Source organism: Carassius carassius, chromosome 6, assembly GCF_963082965.1.
Source record: "Carassius carassius chromosome 6, fCarCar2.1, whole genome shotgun sequence".
In the NCBI taxonomy this organism is placed as follows: Eukaryota; Metazoa; Chordata; class Actinopteri; order Cypriniformes; family Cyprinidae; genus Carassius; species Carassius carassius.
This window is the reverse complement of record NC_081760.1, coordinates 10764768-10784458: the sequence shown is the minus strand read 5'-3', so window position 1 is coordinate 10784458 and position 19691 is coordinate 10764768. Positions and strand designations below refer to the sequence as shown.

The 19691-nt window shown below is 38.3% G+C and overlaps 1 protein-coding gene across 2 annotated transcripts in view; it reads right to left on the bottom strand.

The window, feature by feature from the left end:
* Nucleotides 1-18196, bottom strand: part of LOC132142376 (neuropilin-2-like) — an 86365-nt gene extending 68169 nt beyond the window's left edge. The window contains exons 1-2 of one of the 2 annotated variants that reach the window (XM_059552190.1): nt 17486-18196; nt 5944-6121 (exon numbers count right to left, since the gene is read on the bottom strand). In XM_059552190.1, the coding sequence (XP_059408173.1) occupies nt 5944-6121; nt 17486-17558 (251 nt within the window). In that variant the 5' untranslated portion in view covers nt 17559-18196. The remainder of the gene's footprint in view (nt 1-5943; nt 6122-17485) is intronic. The other variant, XM_059552189.1, reaches the window with a different exon arrangement.
* Between the last annotated feature and the right edge of the window lie 1495 nt (nt 18197-19691).

Here is a 19691-nt window from a genome sequence, read left to right as displayed (position 1 = left end):
CCATCTGCTTCTGGCTAGCAATAGAAAGTAGAAAATTGTCTGTAGCTCAAACAGTATAGCATCATAGTGCTACCAGCGTAATTGGTTTAATTCCCAGAGAAAGCAAGAATTGATTACTGTTTTAAAAAGAAATACGTCTTGTGACGTACGAAATACTCTTTTGACAAGTCATTTCGCATCTGACCAAAGTGTAGCTTCCTTGCTGAATCCTGGAAACAAAACTTAGCTGAAATCAAACAACTATTATGATAGGCTGTGTGACATATCTTTATTATCCTATGAAGATGTCCTGTAGCTTTCTCAAACTCATCTCAATGGCTTTTTCAGAATATAATTCAGTCTGACACACAATCACATTGACTTTTCAATATCAAATCACACAATGGCTGCTCATTTGAATTCTGCTATGCTTTTAGGCCAGCAGCCGCAGGATGTGCTCCAGGACGGCTCGTCAGTCGGCCAAGACACTAAAATTGAAATTAAATAATGTTGAGAGTCTGCATGGAAAGCCGCACGCTCGGCCCCTGGTGGGGCAGCCTAATAAGCTATAAGTGCTTGTGAAATATTAAATAGATGCCGGGGAGGGTTCCCAAGGGGTAGGGAGGGTTGCCATATTCAATCCGGTCAGGAAACAAATAGCATTGCTGTCCGATACAGCGCTGACATTTGCAGATGACTGGGGTAGACCACAGGAGCCCGAGGCTTTTTTATAAACAACACAAAACAGCTTTTTCTAGCCTTCCAAAATTCAGCTTGTTCCCATTAAAACGTGTCATTTCCCAATTCCCATTATGTTGCCATTGAAAGCCTCAGGCCTCATCAGAATGCATTAGGTCCTTTTTTTCCATCAAGGATATTCAAACTTTTTTCTGGGAAAATTGGCTTCTCATGGTAAAGAGATACTTTTTTAAATCTTTGAATTCCCAAATGTGTCACTTTATACTACACCAGACTGATTGGAATTTTTTTTTTTTTTTTTTTTGAGCTATCAATATCTTGATTCACTCTGGGGTTGCTGATATATTTCCAATGCCCTAAAAACATCACTGTGTCGCTGTGTCCTAAAAAACATTATTGACCTATTTGAATAATTATCAAGCATGTGAAATCATCAACCATTTATAATCATCGACCACTAATTGATTAACTGTGGTCAGTTAGTAGACAAAAGGAATAATGTATGTACTTGCCAATAATGCTGATGAATATATAGTTGCATTCCTAATTAAGCTTGAGTTTGAACTGAACTGATATGCGGTCACAGGTTTATGTACATTAGGCATTTTATGACTCCAACTGTGTTGAATATCACCCGGTCAGACTGTAGGAGCTGGACATAATTCATAAGGTTTGTTGAGCTATTATTGATCTAAGAATAACCATTATTATAACTGTTCAATGTAACTGTGGAATTTTTTATTTATGTGATGCTCATTTTGTACACATGACCCCTGTGGCCTTTGGTCCGCTGGTCTGTGCCCTTCTTGAACATGACCTCACTCTTTTGAATGTGCTGGGTCCTTTGATTCTTCATTAGGGCAAAGGACATACATTGATCTTTGTCTCAGAGGAAAAGTGGAAATAGGGTGATATCATGCTTGCAGTTCAGAAACGTTGATGCTGCTCAATAGATTAGCACCTCAACATCTGCAGATAGCACTGAATAGTAAACGCGAGAACTTTTATCACTTGAGTAGAGCGCAGACTTTATTGAGTGATGCAGACTTCATAGCACACATATGTCTTATTGCTACCTGCAGTAATTCTTCTAGTAATTAATTCTTCTTCTGACATCAAGTGTCATATATAATATAATATAATCAAGCATGCCACTTAAAAATCATAGTAATCAAAGGATTACAAGTGATATATGTACTGTATGTGCCATAATATTACATTTAACAAAACAAAAAAAAACGCGAGAACTTTTATCACTTGAGTAGAGCACAGACTTTATTGAGTGATGCAGACTTCATAGCACACATATGTCTTATTGCTACCTGCAGTAATTCTTCTAGATTCCCTCCTCAGCCCAAACAACTGTCTCTCTGTCAACATTTTATGTCTGAGAGGTAATTCTCATTCAGATCTGGTTTCGACTTAAGCCCTTCCACTGTAGTACAACATTTAAATCCAATTCTACAACAATTTACTTCTTTCTCTGTATGCATTATGTGAACTCAAAGTTTAGCACTCAGAAAGAACTTGCTGTTTGCATATAGAGTAATGTGTTAGGGCGAGAAAATATAATGGGGTCTATTTGGAGAATGATAATGAGGCAAACTTGGTAGACACCTGAAGGAATTAACTGAAAATAAAAAATTGCTTCATAGAAGAGAGGGACGGACGGACAGACAGATAGATTGAGAGTGCAAAAGAGTGATTTCTTCTCACCTCACCACCCCTTTTCTTTCTTTCATCTCAAAGGAGAACATTATCACATTAAAGATATGGCCAGATATTTCATTTTGCCATTTTTATTGCATCCATCTCAGATCAATCTTCTCACAGCCCTCCAGGTAAAAGCCGGGTAAAAATCTGGCTTTGCTTCTGGAATAAACATTCCCTGCTGATAAAAAATCCCGGTCATTGATACCACACCTACTGTATCCTAACAACATCATGTGAGCCACAAGATGCTTTGTAGAAGCACTTCAGTTAGTATGGTTAAGGGCACAAGAAGCTGCTTTGACCTTGTCTAGAGTAAATTGTGCAAGATAAGCGAAACCGAGGCAGATCCTCCAAGTAACAGAGACTCCCAGCCAGCACTCATAAGCACAAGGTGAATTTAAATGTGGTTGCTAGTGTGTGTAAGTGTTTGCTGTCTAAAAGACGGAGCCAGGGCCTTTCAATCATACCTTGCTTTAATGTGCTGACGATGACTCATTGTATATAAAAAACTGATGGAGAATGTGAACACTTGAAGTGGACCATTAGAAAGAGGCCAGTTTATGAAGAACAGTACCATAAAGCATTTGAGACCTCTTCAGAATTTTTCCTCACACATTTCTTCCCACTTTTCTTCCACTCATTCAGACTGAGACGGAGTAAGAATGATTAAAGGTATAGTTCACACCAAAATGAAAATTTTACGTTTTTCTGCTTACCCCCAGGGCATCCAAGATGTACAGTAGGTGACCTTGTTTCTTCAGTAGAACACAAAACAAGATTTTTAGCTCAATCCGTTGCAGTCTATCAATCCTATAATGTAAGTAGATGGGAATCACGGCTGAAACATACAATAAAACTAAAAAAAATTAATAATAAATAAGCCCTGTGGCTCATGGTGATATATTTATGTGTAAAGACACAAAACGATGTGTCTGTGCAAGAAACTGAACAGTATTTATATTATTTTTTACTGCTGATTCACGCAATGTCCAAACTGTTAGAACTCTCCTGAGCGCATCCTCTGTGCGAGTTCTCAAGCAGGCACGTGAGGAGACTACTTCTTCTTCTTCTTCTTGCTTTATGGCGGACCATTGACACTCCATCTACAATCTCAATTAGGAGTGTCAATGGTCCACTTGAGAGATGGTGGTGGCAATGCACTTATAAGTCTGTGATCTGCCATAAAGCAAGAAGAAGTAGAAGCCTCCTCATCCGCTTCCTTGAGAATACAAACAAGAGTACGTGCTAATGAGAGTTCTAACAGTCCGGACAATACGTGATTCAGAGGAAAAAAAACTATATAAATACTGTTCATTTTCTTGCGTAGACAAATTATTTTGTGTCTTTACACATCAATGTATCATCATGAGCCGCAGGGTTTAATTTGGTTTTGTTTGTGTATGTTTTTTGTTGTTGTTGTTGTTGTTTTATTTTATGTTTTAGCTGAGATTCCCATCCACTTACATTAAAAATATTGGTTTGTGTACTACTGAAGAAACGAAGTCACCTACCTGGATGCCCTGGGGGTAAGCAGATTAAAATATGTGGGTTAACTATTCCTTTAGGAATGAGCATGGTACATGGACAGCATGTGTTTTGTACTATTATAATCTTACAAACCACATCTACAGAGACTCTTACAGCTCAATTTCAGCCCACTACTGAACTGAGGGCATATAAACAGCAACACTAATATTGAATATCAGCCTCAGATGGACTCTGATGGATTTTATCTTGAGGTACAACTGCTTTTCACTGGGGCAGACATCTTTGTACCTTATTTACCCATAAAAGGTTCATAGTAGTACCTCAGGTGTACATATTATAGGATATTACTCTAATGCATTGATATTCACCTTTTAGGAATAGATAAGGTACAAAGTTCTCAGGTTAAGATTTGATTGCCCCAGTGACAAGCTGTGACAAGTTTTTTTGCACATTGTTTCAGATTTGTTTTGGCAAACAAAAACAGTCAAGAGCTTTCCAAAATTGCCAAGCTCTAATCTGATGGGCTAGTTTTACTCAATATCCGCTTTGGCAGGGAGCAGAGGTTTATATCAGTTTGTCAGGAAACCAGATCATTACAATGAGACTTCCAAAGAACTACATGCTTAACTTGGCAAGGTTTGGTACGTTTTTGGCATTGAATCTTTGAAATATGTAGAAGAGTTTTGTTTCAGACACTTGCAAGTAACAAAGATATCCCTTAGCACATATGTTCATTGTCATTACTCAGTACAAACTACTAAGGTCTAACGGGCATTCATCCTGACAGCGATTAAAATGCTGAAGGCTGTCAAGTAGCTGTACTGTTGGTTGTCATATCATCAACAGTCTCTGTCTTCCAACTGGCCATTCTGAAATGGCTAAATAAGCTGGTTGTTTTACTCCAGCGGTGTCCATTCCTGCTTACAGAGGGCCACCAAGAGCAGGACTGGACACCTACAGTTTTACTGTAAACCATGTAAGCCCAGATGTACAGATTTGCCATACATTTGAGGAATACATTGCATTACTCAACTTTGCTCATTTAAAGATGTTACTGCTCCTATTGAAAGTGTGAATGGCCCTTTAGAGAACCTAAATTCACTTTGCAATTCCTTAACGTACAGAATATCTTTTTTCCAACAATAAAATTTATTAAACAAATAACTTGTAAGACAAGGGTATTTAATCCTGCTCCTGAAAGGCCAATGTCCTGTAAAGTTTAACTCCAACCTTACTCAACACACTTTCCTGGATGAGTCTACTCGAACATTTTGATTAGCTGTGTGTTTTATTAGAATTTGACCTAAAGCCCTCCATGACTCTCATATCTCTATATGTGACAAGGATAAGCAACTTCAGTGCTGGAGGGCCGAAGTTTGATTAGGGATTGAGCTAAACTATTCAGTATTATTCCCTCAAGGAATAATTATTAAACCCTCCAGGACTGGAGTTGCATATCCCTTAAGTATAAGGTAAAAGAAACAGAGTGACATTAGTAGAACTGATTTACTGATCATTGTAATGTAAGTCAGACTCTGAAAAGTGAGAGCCTATGGATGAATATAATTAATTTTACAGCTGAGGGGAAACAGTTCTACAAAAAGCCTTCTAGACTGCCCCCTTTCCCAGTGACAGCTGCACTGCATCCCTGCGTAAGCCCTTTAGGCTCGCTTTAAACTATATTATATCTCTCTTAACTTCACCCTAAACGTCATTCCTCTCTTCACATAGTTCCACATCTCCAAGTCACCTTTTTTCTTTCAAACCTTCATTACCACACACTATAGCTCTTTCTCACACATCCTCTTTTCCCCTTCCCCCGACTCACATTTTTCCCTCTCATCCAATAAATTAAGACCATTCAACGTCTACCTCTTTCACATCCTCTTTTCCCATTATCTTCCACTTTCGCCTCATCAAGAATTCCACACACAGGGCAGGGTCTGGAAATTCTCCACTGGATAATTGCACGCACATCTTTATCGTTCGTCATTCCATAGGACAAGTGCTTAATTTTGCCCCTTTTTTCCAGCCAATTTCCTTTATCCCAGACTTTCTTCTCACCTGCAATCCAGTCGTTCCAGCTCAAAGTGGGGATTGAAGTTTAGCACGATGCGCTGCGAGGGTTCGGGTGCGCTGATCACCCACTGGCAGCTCTGATGGGGTGGGTATTCAAGGGGGTATCCTGGGGATGTGATGTAACCAGCGTTACTGGCATCCAACTGGCCTCCGCATGTCTCAACTAAAACAAATGGGAGAAAGACAAATAGAAAGTAAGTTAGGTGAGGTAGAGTTTTTGATTAGATTAAGTACCTTACACATACTTAACGCTCATTTGACCAAGCAGAGTGGCGTAAACTCAAGGCAAATTAAATACATAAATCACAAGTGCTACCAAATCCCCCAGCAAGCACTGCAAGGCTACCAGGAATGCTTATCATGTTGTCAAAACACACAAGGGAAAAAAAACATTCTTTATGAAGTTTAAACCATCATTAAATCAACATTAGCCCTATTGTGATCATTAATACAAGTTCCTGCAAATAATTGGTGCATTTTGATGATACTGGATGATGTCACAGAGGCCACTTGAAAATACATCACATTATAGAAGTTGGTTGGGCAACAAATTGTTGGGAATGCTGATTTAAAATTAAAATAATATCTCCCTAATGTCATTGCTATGTGGATACTGTTTTTCTACAGTAAATAAATCTTTAATTTTGTGACATTACAACCACATTTTCAATTACCTTCTGTTCTTTTAAGCTTCCTCACAATGTTATTGTAAAAGTCTGGAAGCATTCAATACATTTCTTATGCTTTGTACAAGATATAATACTCTACCATAGCCAATCCTGAGACAGCAAGTGACATGCAAGTCTCTTCTTTGGAGGTTCGAGAGGTCCTTTCTTCTACCACCTCACCTAAAGTATAGTTTCTGTTATCTTTACCAAACAGTCCTTCCACATGCTAGCATTCATGCTAATATGCACAACAGCCCTTTTTCATGCCACCCTGACACATAGAGGATATCACTCTGGTCATTATTATTCATTATAAGAAGCTAAGATTAGGAGACAGAAATACTTTCTGGTCTTTCACCATGACAACCGTACAGTGAGGGGTTTTAACCACATACCAGCCAAACATCAACTTAGCAGATGGGTCATACCTACTATGCAGCAAATTTTCATATCACCTTCATAGACAATTTAACTCTCTATTTGTATAAATGTTTTTTTTTTTTTTTTTTTACATAACAATTATATTAATTTTAAATTATTTCACTATTTAAGTTTGAATTGATGATGCTATTCTTGGCATGTGTGCTCCTCTCTTCGAAATAGAAACAGAAATATATTAAATAATATTCAGCACGTCTATTGGAAATACTGTTTCAATTGGTCATAATTTCATAAGCTATTCCCATGTAAAACATACATTCAACTCTAAAAAAAAAATTACATCTTGTTTGATAATATCAACATTTAAAAAGGTATTAAAAAGATATATGAAAATAAGCTTTGACTTCCTCAAGTAAGCTAACCGTCACTACTTCATTTAGAAGTGACTAATTTTAGCTATTAATTTCAGTCCTGTTCATTTTGTGCAAATAAATAAGATAAAATAAATAAAGCTTGACCTGTGCATAGAAGCATATACATTTTTAAAGGTTACAGAGTTAATTAAAAGGGTACTGCGTAAAATGAATTACTAAGACATTCAGAACATGGTTACCCATGATTATTGCCATCAACCTTATGAGAAGACAAGCCTGAAGATTACATTTTCTGTATGATAAAAATGTACACCACCGCAAAAGGTGAGTGGAACCAGCTAACATGCTTATGTTTAGTAGGAAACATCATAGCACCCACTGGAAAGGGAAAGAGGGTGGTTTGATTGACAGTTCTGGGTCTGACGTTGGCTTCTGCTAATACATAGATAAACACAGCCGGAAAATTCCTCCTGTTTCAGACAGAAGTTTATGACTACTTCACCCTGATCCCATATCTGCTAAAATCTCCTGGAATATAGAAGAATCTATACCAGTGGGCACATTTCTAACATTGTATGAGTTATATATTCACAGCCCAGATGAGAGTGGATGGAGTCTCTAATATTAAAGCAACACAAAAATGTGCAAAAAGTGATGCAGCTGGAGAGAATTAATTGAGACACGGTAAAAATGAGACACAAAGAGACTCGTAAACTCCAAATGCACAACCCCAGAACCTTTTATATCTAGGAATGTTGACATTTCCACTGCTGTTATGTCTTTTTAAAAGGTACTGTACGCTTAAAATGAGGTGGGCATTTAAGGCAACAACCGAATCCTGCACTTTTCAGCTCCATTCTCTGAAGGGGAAATCTTGCTAGTAAAATGTAAGTGCACAAACAAAAACACTCAAGACACACTAACGCACATACGCACACACACACACACATGTTAGTTTTTATGAAAAGTGGGGACATCCCATAGGCGTAATGGTTTTTATACTGTAGAAACTGTATATTCTATCGCCCTACACCAACCCTAACCCTCACAGGAAACTTTGTGCATTTTTACTTTCTCAATAAAAACTCATTCTTTATGATTTATAAGCATTTTGAAAAATGGGGACATGGGTTATGTCCTCATAAGTCACCCTCTCCTTGTAATACCTGTGTCATACCCATGTCATTATACAGAGTTGTGTCCTGATATGTCACAAAAACAAGAGCACACACACACACACACACAGACATAACACACACAGGTATATATATAGGTCAGTAAGTACAATGCTAATATGGTGTTAAATAACCATTTAAATAACACTCTTATTATTCTGGGAGTTGTCGTTATACTATAGTTACCATGAAAATAATGTCACAATGGAAATAAAATAATAAATAAAAAAGGTCCTAAAAATAGGATTCAATTTATTTTCTTATTTTCTTCTCTTATTTTGTACTGAAGATGACTTGACAGTTCCCTTGCAGCCCTCCTTCCATGAATTCCTCAGCTCATCTCAGTATTATTACCCAATATATTACAGGAACACAAAAGGACAGACAGATAGCAATCATTCTAGCATTTTCATTCTGTCTGCACGTATTCTCTGGCTGTGTCTATCGCTCTGTTGTGGGTTTTCAGGGGAGAGGGTCTTGAGGATAAATCCATGAGGGGGGATTTCGCGTTCTCTGCACTTTTTAGACAGATCTGTCCTTTCATGTAGAGAGACAGAACGGCAGTGGGGCTACAGACAGCCTCAAGAAGAGATTCAGACCTGGCTGTTGGAATGAACAAATAAAAATAAGGTTTGTGTAACTTTAAATGTCTTGTTCATTTCTAAATAAAAAATTAACTCACCATAATATCCACAAATCCACTTCTTTTTTCACAAAAGCAGATGTTGAAATAGGAGTGAAGACAAACATGGCCAAAAATCTTTATAAAAGCAACATGGTCCGTATGTGCACCAGCTTTTTTTGTGAGGAACAGGCTGAAAGTCATTAAGCTGTTAACCACTCTGACTGGATCATTGGTTCAGTGAGTCTGTGTAAACGATTCAAATTTAAACCAGTTTGTGAACGAAGCATTGATCGATTTAAAAGATCTGATACCTGACTGAATAATGTGTTCATAACTGCACATCACCAGTTTAAACTTGACATCCCTGCCTCGTCTTGGTATGTTCATGAGAGCAGTAGCCATGATGCATGCAAACAAATCATTCTTTTGATCCAGTTAACAAAGCTAATAAAAAAAAAAATCGTTGACAGATCTGACCGGTTCACTTCTCAGGTCGACTCAAACACCCGGTTGCAGTCGTTAGAGATCACTGGAGATTACCAAGTAAACAATGACTCATATTTCAATCTGAAAGTCAAATATGTTTAGAACAATATTAAAGGACAAGAAATAATAATAATAATTTTCAGTTTTTAGTCTAATCAAATGAGGTTCTAGTTGAAGACTAAAATGCCAAAAAACAACAACAAGGGATCTAAAATGTACAGCTCTCTAAATACACACAAATCACTCTGTGTGCGTATGTGTTGAGTCTGCATCCAGATGTTTTGTGTTCCTCTCTGCTGGTATTAATTTCTATTAATGGAATTATCGCTGTGCTGAGCTGTCACCGTGGCGATAAGTTGCATCCATGTAGAGAGGCCATGATATATCTCCATCTCTCTCATCCGTTCTTTTTCTCTGTTTCTCTCTCCATCCTTCCATTTGCACCTTAATTAAAAAGTGCTGTCACCCACAGTGAGGAAATCAGCACTGATCCATTCATCCTTGCCAAAGCTTTCTCGCTCACCCTTTCACATTCTCTTTCTCATGAATCTCACTACCATCTAAGCACTCACCAAAAGAGTCCAATACATATTGAATTTCATTTTATTCCTCTCACAAAGCTTTCACAGGGCTTTATAAGACATGAAATATAGCACATAAGTCATACTGACCACTTTCATGATATTTTATGGTCTTCTTTCTCCATATAGCCTATATAAAGACATGAGGGTCAGTAAATAATAACAGAATGTTCTTTTTTGTGTGACTATCCTTTTAAAAAACTTTGAATTTTTGAAATTTTCATAGCTGAAACGAACATTACATTTCACTTGATTTCACTTTTTGCAACAGGTTCTATGTCCTCTACATTGCTCTAAACCTTTTATATTCTTAAGAAGAACTACTAAGTAGGGCTGTGCAAAAAATCGAATGCGATTTTCATGGACATCTCATCAGTAAATACGCTCCTGTAATTAGAAGTATATCTTCGGATCAGGGTTGCCAGGTTTTCACAACAAATCCTGCCCAGTTGAATCTCAAAACTAGTCCAATCACGCTTCCAGGAGGTTCCCCGATAAAAATTGCTTCCCGGGGTTACAATATAAGTTTTTTAGCAGGGTCGCCTTGGTAAAATTCGCATTTTAGGTGCTAAATATCACGTTATTTGTATTGGGGTCCCTTTGACCCGCGGACATGAAAAACAACCACAGACTTGGCAACACTGGTTGGCATTTACTACACCGAGCCGTAATTCACTGACAATCTACACAAAATCGATGTTAAAATTGCAGGCGATTCATTGTCGATTTTGAAAACGATTTTGTGTTAGTTGTCGGTAGACTACGGCTCTGTGTAGTAACTGCCGCTCCACCTGTACCAGTGTTGCCAAGTCTGCGATTGTTTTTCATGTCCGCGGTTTGAAGCAACGCAATACAAATAACGTGATATTTAGCCCCTAAAATGCTAATTTTCCCAAGGCAACCCTTCCAAAAAATGTATATTTTAACCCCGGGAAGCAATTTTTATCGGGGAACCTCCTGGAAACGCAATTGGGCTAGTTTTGGACTAGTTTTAAGAAGCAACTGGGCAGGATTTGTTGTGAAAACCTGGCAACCCTGATCTGAACGCACGTGCTGGAGATATACTTCTAATCACAGTAGCATCTTTACTGATGAGATGCGCATGAAAATCGCATTCGATTTTTTGCAAAGCTCTACTACTAAGCTTCACAAACAACACTGTTAAAGCATTATGAACAATAAACCAAGATGAGCAAATGGACCAGAACTAACTGGTATAAACATCAATAATATGTAAAGAATACAATTACTTAATAATACTCCCATTAAACAATAGTTAATTCAACCAACTGGGCTGTTTCCAAGAAACAATGAACTGATGATTGCCAAATTAACATTGAATTCAAATACTTTACAGTCAAATGTGTCCATGCATCAGCTATTTCACATAGACTTCTAAACAGTTCAGCTAATCAGATTTTAGAGATTTTATATTGCACTTCATTCACCAATTCCCAATCTGATCGTGCATCATGAATTTAACAGTTGTCGCACACCGAAACTTCTGCTGTGCCCTAATTCACAAACATCAATGTGTCACGTTGTCTGTCTTCTTTCACACCAACACTCATGCTCCACTAAAAACTTAAAATAAAAGAAGGGGCTGCTTCAATTATTTATGCTATATTTTTAATTCCTCCTCAATTCCATCAATCCAGGGAGTTCTCAGAAACCACTGCCTCTGCAGGGAATGATCTGGTCGTGGTTTCCTGGCCCCAAATGCAAATTTCTGACCTTCTTTTCGAAGCTGCTGCATAGATTAGTACTTCTCCAATTCACGAAACCCACAAAAATAGGATTAAAGGGCATACACAACCCACTCTGGTGTTGTAGATGAAAAGAAGATGTGTGTATGTGTGTCTTTTTGTCTATTTGAAGGAATCCTAGGGAGAACTAAGTGCTTTGTTTGTTCACATAAAGTATTTATACACGTCTCTTTATCCTTTAATCAGGTGTGTCAAGCTAAACAGTGGACACACAAAAAGCTCTCCTAAAGGTACAGTAAAGGAAAGCTGCCAGCATAAATGAACATCACAATCACTAATGTTCACACTAGTGATTTGAGCCAACTTTGGCTAAACTTGCACTGTTTGTACAACAGACATGAACGATACCTTAAACTGTGCAGCTTGAAGATGAAATCTATTATTTTTCTAAGCAATCAGATTTGGGATTTATACCTGGCGGGCGATAAAATGGACTAAAACATCCCATAGAAGGACCAGAATATCACAAAGGACTTGAAGGTGGGTTATTAACCATCAAAAACATCCTAGAAGAAGCACAGCAACACTATAAACCAACCAGAACACCCCTGAAACCTTGGCAACCACGCATTACACCCTATCATTAATGGCAGTTTGTTTTGCATGTACCAAAACGGCGTTTAAAAAAACGGCGTTAGGTAACGACGATATTTTTTCAGTAACGGGGTAATCTAACTAATTACCAATACAATACTGAACGTTAAATGCGGTGCGTTACTATGCATTGATTTAATATGCAATCTGAACGCACCCCTGGCTCACACAGCGAGTGAGCAGGTGGGTTAATAACGAGATAAGCAATTATGATTGGCTAAGGCAGAGTAATGTGTTTCATGGTAGCCAATCAGAGCCAGTGTTTTTACACACACGCGCCAGCGGCGCCAAACACACACAGTCACACACACGCAACAGCTACACAGAGATTCGCAGCAGCAGCAGAAATGGCGAGTCAGGAGCAATCCGATGAAAAGTTTTTTGAAAAGGCATTTTCAAGGTGGAGATATAAGGACTACTTCAAATTCATTGTAGTCAAAGGCAAGAACGTGCATGTAATGTGTACATGTAATGTGTGACACACGCATCTACAAAGCTAGTGGCCAAAAACACTTTTCTTACAAAGTGTGCAGGATAAAACTCTTGCTGTCTGTTGACGTGTAATAAATCTCGAAAGTTATGTACGAACACCTGTCTGTTCTACTCATTTCAACTGACTTGTGAAAACTGCTAAAAAAACTGCTATAGCAACTTTTTTTTTTTTTTTACAGTAACTCAAATAGTTACTTTCCCTGGTAACGAGTTACTTTTATTATAGAGTAATTCAGTTACTAACTCAGTTACTTTTTGGAACAAGTAGTGAGTAACTATGACTAATTACTTTTTGAAAGTAACGTTCCCAACAGTGACCAAAACCACTCAAAAAGAGTAAAAATGCAGTTTAATGTGCATTCTGTCACTTTTTTCCCCACAACAAAGGTTAAATATAATAGATTTCTGCCTCTAAATAAGTTGCAGGTTCCTTAAACATAAAATACACAGAAATAACATAATTGCAAACATGTTAAAATGCATCAATGCATTGATCTTAAACATTTTCAAACAGGTGAAAACACCCTGCAAGGACTCGCTGAGAAGGTTCCAGATTTGATTTGAGGGCAGTGTTTGACAAGATGTGAATAAGAGGTTTGAGTAGGAGGCAGGTGAAAATAGTGTTTTTGTGAATAAAAGACCGTCTGGACAGCCTGATATCATTTTATGTGGGTCAACATGTTACTTTTTGGCCAGGACAAAACAAAAAAAACTGAGAAGGGCCCCTAAAGGCATGGATCTCACACAAGAGATGCTGTGTCTTTGTTGTCCATAATTCAGCTCATTGTGTTGCGCTTGTTGCAGTAGATGCCGCTCTGGGGAAAGGGGCGTTACAGAAGTACCTTTGAGAGTACTGCATGTGTGCAGTTTCAGGTTGCGGTCCAAATGGGTTTTTAAACACCCAACCTAAAAATAATGCATAATCGTCTGCAACAAGATATGGGCTCACAAATCAAAACTTTTTTACATAAATTACCCCACCAGTAAATGCGAAAACAATTGTCAAACAGTAACTGCAGGCATTGCTAATGATCACAGAAAATAAACAGCAATGTAAAATGTCCATTAATCTGCTGAACTCTGCACTTCAAACTGTTGAGCCATATTTCTAAAGCTGCTTCAGTTTAGCCATTTTAAAGTGGTTATCTATTTGCAGAAATATAATTTGCAATGCCACCACACCCGTAAGCCAGCTGCTCCAGGGAAGAAAGTTTGTAGCCTTTTTGTCAAGAGCAATAATGTAACAATGGCAGAGAGCCTAAGTCAAGCCAAAATGTCATCCATAAGTGAGTAGGGTTCATTCATTCGCAGCTGTAACTTTCCATTATTTGAAGACCTTTCACCACTAATTGTAGCTGCTTCATCATTTTTTTCTCAACCTGTTGGCCTAAAACTGCAGGTGCTGCTGCACTGTAAATAAAAATATATTTTTTTGGAGAGGACTAGGTCATAGATATGGCTATAAATTGCACAAAACAACACCATTAAGATGTACATTATAACAATAACTCCGTAATTATGAGGTTTTGAGTCAAAAGACTAATTACACAAATGCTTTCCCTTAATAGCTGTTCACATTCAAATTAACGATGCAGTGTGGACGATATCTGTGAAAACAATCTCCCGTGAAAACTTGAACGGCATTGTTGTTACTGCCTTATCACTTCTGATTATTTGACAGCTTCTAATGAAGCACTGTTTTTCTATTACGGAAAAAAGTAGACGAAACACGTAGCAATTAACCAAAACGCCATATACCTACGAGTTTTGTGCGCGTGAAGAGGCGGGCTGAAAGTCATGCGCTCTTGAGTCCGCTCGTGCCGTGACTCCGTTTTTCCGTGAAAGACCAACAATGACTGAGAACAAGCACGTTTCAAAACGCGGTCAACGATTGTTTACTATTAAATGGTGGGGGACCATATAAAGACTCCTTGGTCGGTTTTTTAGAGAAATGCCTGGCTGTCAATAAATTTCATCCGCCGACGTTCTTCTCGTGTAAACCTATTGTACAGTCGTGGCCAAAAGTTTTGAGAATTAAATAAATATTAGTTTTCAAAAAGTTTGCTGCTAAACTGCTTTTAGATCTTTGTTTCAGTTTTTTCTGTGATGTACTGAAATATAATTACAAGCACTTCATACGTTTCAAAGGCTTTTATCGACAATTACATGACATTTATGCAAAGAGTCAGTATTTGCTGTGTTGGCCCTTCTTTTTCAGAACCTCTGCAATTCGACTGGGCATGCTCTCAATCGACTTCTTGGCCAAATCCTGACTGATAGCAACCCATTCTTTCATAATCACTTCTTGGAGTTTGTCAGAATTAGTGGGTTTTTGTTTGTCCACCCGCCTCTTGAGGATTGACCACAAGCTCTCAATGGGATTAAGATCTGGGGAGTTTCCAGGCCAAGGACCCAAAATTTCAACATTCTGGTCCCCGAGCCACTTAGTTATCACTTTTGCCTTATGGCATGGTGCTCCATCGTGCTGGAAAATGCATTGTTCTTCACCAAACTGTTGTTGGATTGTTGGAAGAAGTTGCTGTTGGAGGGTGTTTTGGTACCATTCTTTATTCATGGCTGTGTTTTTGGGCAGAATTGTGAGTGAGCCCACTCCCTTGGATGAGAAGCAACCCAACATATGAATGGTGTCAGGATGCTTTAATGTTGGCATGACACAGGACTGATGGTAGCGCTCACCTTTTCTTCTCCGGACAAGCCTTTTTCCAGATGCCCCAAACAATCGGAAAGGGGCTTCATCGGAGAATATGACTTTGCCCCAGTCCTCAGCAGTCCATTCACTATACTTTCTGCAGAAGATCAATCTGTCCCTGATGTTTTTTTTGGAGAGAAGTGGCTTCTTTGCTGTCCTTCTTGACACCAGGCCATCTTCCAAAAGTCTTGGCCTCACTGTGCGTGCAGATGCGCTCACACCTGCCTGCTGCCATTCCGGAGCAAGCTCTGCACTGGTGGCACTCCGATCCCGCAGCTGAATCCTCTTTAGGAGACGATCCTGGCACTTGCTGGACTTTCTTGGACGCCCTGAAGCCTTCTTTACAAGAATTGAACCTCTTTCCTTGAAGTTCTTGATGATCCTATAAATTGTTGATTTAGGTGCAATCTTAGTAGCCACAATATCCTTGCCTGTGAAGCCATTTTTATGCAACGCAATGATGGCTGCACGCGTTTCTTTGCAGGTCACCATGGTTAACAATGGAAGAACAATGATTTCAAGCATCACCCTCCTTTTAACATGTCAAGTCTGCCATTCTAACCCAATCAGCCTGACATAATGATCTCCAGCCTTGTGCTCGTCAACATTCTCACCTGAGTTAACAAGACGATTACTGAAATGATCTCAGCAGGTCCTTTAATGACAGCAATGAAATGCAGTGGAAAGGTTTTTTTTGGGATTGAGTTAATTTTCATGGCAAAGAAGGACTATGCAATTCATCTGATCACTCTTCATAACATTCTGGAGTATATGCAAATTGCTATTATAAAAACTTAAGCAGCAACTTTTCCAATTTCCAATATTTATGTAATTCTCAAAACTTTTGGCCACGACTGTAGATATTTTAAAGAAGACTAACTCGGAATATAACAAATATCATACATGCATAATAGTTCATTTGCATACTATAGGCTACTATAGTCTATATATCTTTTTCCTATAGCTACCATATCATTCATGATATCAAAAAAGCACAAGAAACTTCACAGGCTAACGGTTAATTCAGATGATTTTTGTAGTTTAGACCGCCAAATCATGTTCTTGTAACGCGATGTCATGGTATTTTCTGGGAAGGTTGCAGGCTTGATTCCACGTTCGGACTTTTGCTGTTCTTTCTTAAAAATGGTTCTCTGTGTTATTCACATAAAGACCCATTTGCTGTGTCTACATGTTTTTTTATAGAAAAGGTTATTGATGTTTACATTATGGGTATTTACATCTACATTATGATTTTTTGAAAGAACTTTTCCTTGACATCAGGCTCATAAAGCCTGTGGTTGTAATCGGAACGTTTTTGTGAAAGTTTGTTCATTTTTATTATTAGCCTACTACATACAGCCCAGGTTGTCCTGGAAAAGTTGTCCAGAAATTATCTAAAAAGATGTCTCAGCAAACACCAACAATGCTCAAAGAAAGTGCTTCCCATTTATTTGTGTGGCTGCACCTTAATAAATATAAATCTGTTCTTTTTCTCAATTAAATAAAACCAGGAGCTCTTCTTTTCTCAGCATGGTTTGCGTGGACAGCAGAAACACACGTCGCCTCGCCAGGAGAGAAATCTGTTTGCCATTTGCGGATAGCCTCACTAGATGGGAATTTAGACACATATACCGCACCGTTATGAAAGTTAAAGAGGAAAAACAGACAAACTTACGTTCTTTTGCGCTGACTCTCAGAACGAAGCAAAAAATAAATGCAATCCCATGGTGAAATATCCAGAAATCCATCTTTTCAAAAATGCGCTGTCCTGAAGAAGTGAACCGTGTTCAACTAGTGATCTTATTCAAAGAACAAACCGCGTAAACACAGACTGAGAAAAGAAAAAAAGAAAAAATAAGCCTTTTGTCTTTGTAGTGCTCAGAATTTCATATTTAAATGCAGTTCTGTTGAGCCAATTGCGCACAGCAAATACAAACTGTGCCTGACATGATCTTTTTCATGTATTCATGAAGTCATACTTTGTCATGAAACAGGCTGTTTTTCCCCAAATAAGACTAAATTAGAGGTCTTCAACTGTATTCCGTTATAACGCCGTCACGGATTTGCGTGCGTTATTGCGCCCCATTGCCTTATCGGTCTTCGATGGTTTGATAGGTTTCCGCAGGGCTCTCTCCCTTAACCGTCCGCTTAAAACACGCTGCCCACCGAGTTTAAATGTTCTGCTATCTTCTTACTCTAGTAAGTCATTCAGTAATACTCGGGAGGCACCAAGTTTTGTCCAAACTGCCGGACATGAGTGGAATTGGCGTTGCGCACAGAAGCGTGTTGAAGCGCACTGCTGTGCTCGGGCTGATCTGTGGCAGCGCGTGTGGATGTACCGGAGAGCGCGAGTGAATGAGTGAGTCAGTTTGTGTGTGATAGCATTTCTAAGCGGCGCAGCTATCGCATTACACTGAGCTTTCTTGGCCCGCCTCCCCTCAGTCACCGATTAGAGAACGTTTATCTCTCTCTCTCTCTCTCTCTCTCTCACTCTCTATCTAAGCGCTGAAAAGTCCGGTTAATTTTAGCGAATCGGTTCGTTCAATGAACGGATCCATAGATTCGGTCATCGCTCAAAAGTTATTATAGCGGTTCCCTCGCGGCGTGTAATTATTGTTTGTGTTGTTTATGGTGGTTACAGACAGTGGTTAAATAAATAAAACCAATTCAAGCAATTTATTATAAGAATATTTTGGACAAAATTATTCGTTTTTGAATCAACCCTATTTCTCTCGCTCTCTAACGCTAGTCAGATTCGTTTTAGCGAATCGGTTCGTTTCTGTTTCATTCATTGAATCGGTCATAGCTCAAAAGTTACCAAAGAAATTCCAGTAGCCGCCTACGACATTTTATGCAGCACAGCGTATTGTTTTTGTTATTATTATTGTTGTTGCTGCTGCTGCTGCGGCGAAGTAAATACAAACATTTCAAGCGATTCGCTAAAATATTTGTTTATAAAATACCAGATGGTGAACAACCCATTCTCCCTCCAAAGGCGTCAAGAAACGAAGCATGGTCAAGCGCCCCTAGCGTCACTTTCATGACGCCAAATGTGCCTCTCGGCGTCGCAATTTCGACGCACTATACCTTCATTGCTTTCAGTGGGAAACTTTTAGTGTCAGAATAGCGACGCGAGGACATGAGATGTTTATCGCTTTGAAATCACGTTCAAGAAATCTCATTCAGCACACATCGCGATACTTGCCACCAGTTTACAAGTGGCACAGGTTGGGTGAGTAATCGTAAATAGGCTCTTTTAATGCCTTATAAAATGTATTCTGTCTTCTTTATTAATCAGATTAGCGCCATATGTTTAATCGCTGTATTATATCGGTCATCCGCGGCTGTCTTTGAGTTTCATTGCGTTTAAATAAATGAACACAGCTGCTAATTAGTGTGATTAAACTCTATCGGTCACGTGACGTGCCATAGACCTTCGATCCGTTTTATATTAATTTCAGGTTCAATGATGTAAGTTGTATTTGTAGTAAAATCATGGTAATCACGACACTTACAATAGTAATAAATCAAATGTGAAGTTAAATCACAGTAAATGGGACATACCATGTTTTTACCACAGTAACTGTAGTTTTACTATGGTATATTAATAATCAATACAATAATCACCGAACCAGCTATGTTTGTATCACTGTAATGTTAGTGTTTTTATGTGCTTTTATATGACAGATACCACAGTAATCATATGTTCTGTACCATGCTTTTAATACCTTTTAATGTAAATCCAAAAAAATAAAACAAATTAAAAATAAATAAATAAAAAAAAAAAAAATTTTTCCATCTTGCAGTTCATTCATATCAGTTTATATCTAAATATTTTGCTGACATATCATTATTTACATTCTATATATAATTCAATTTTA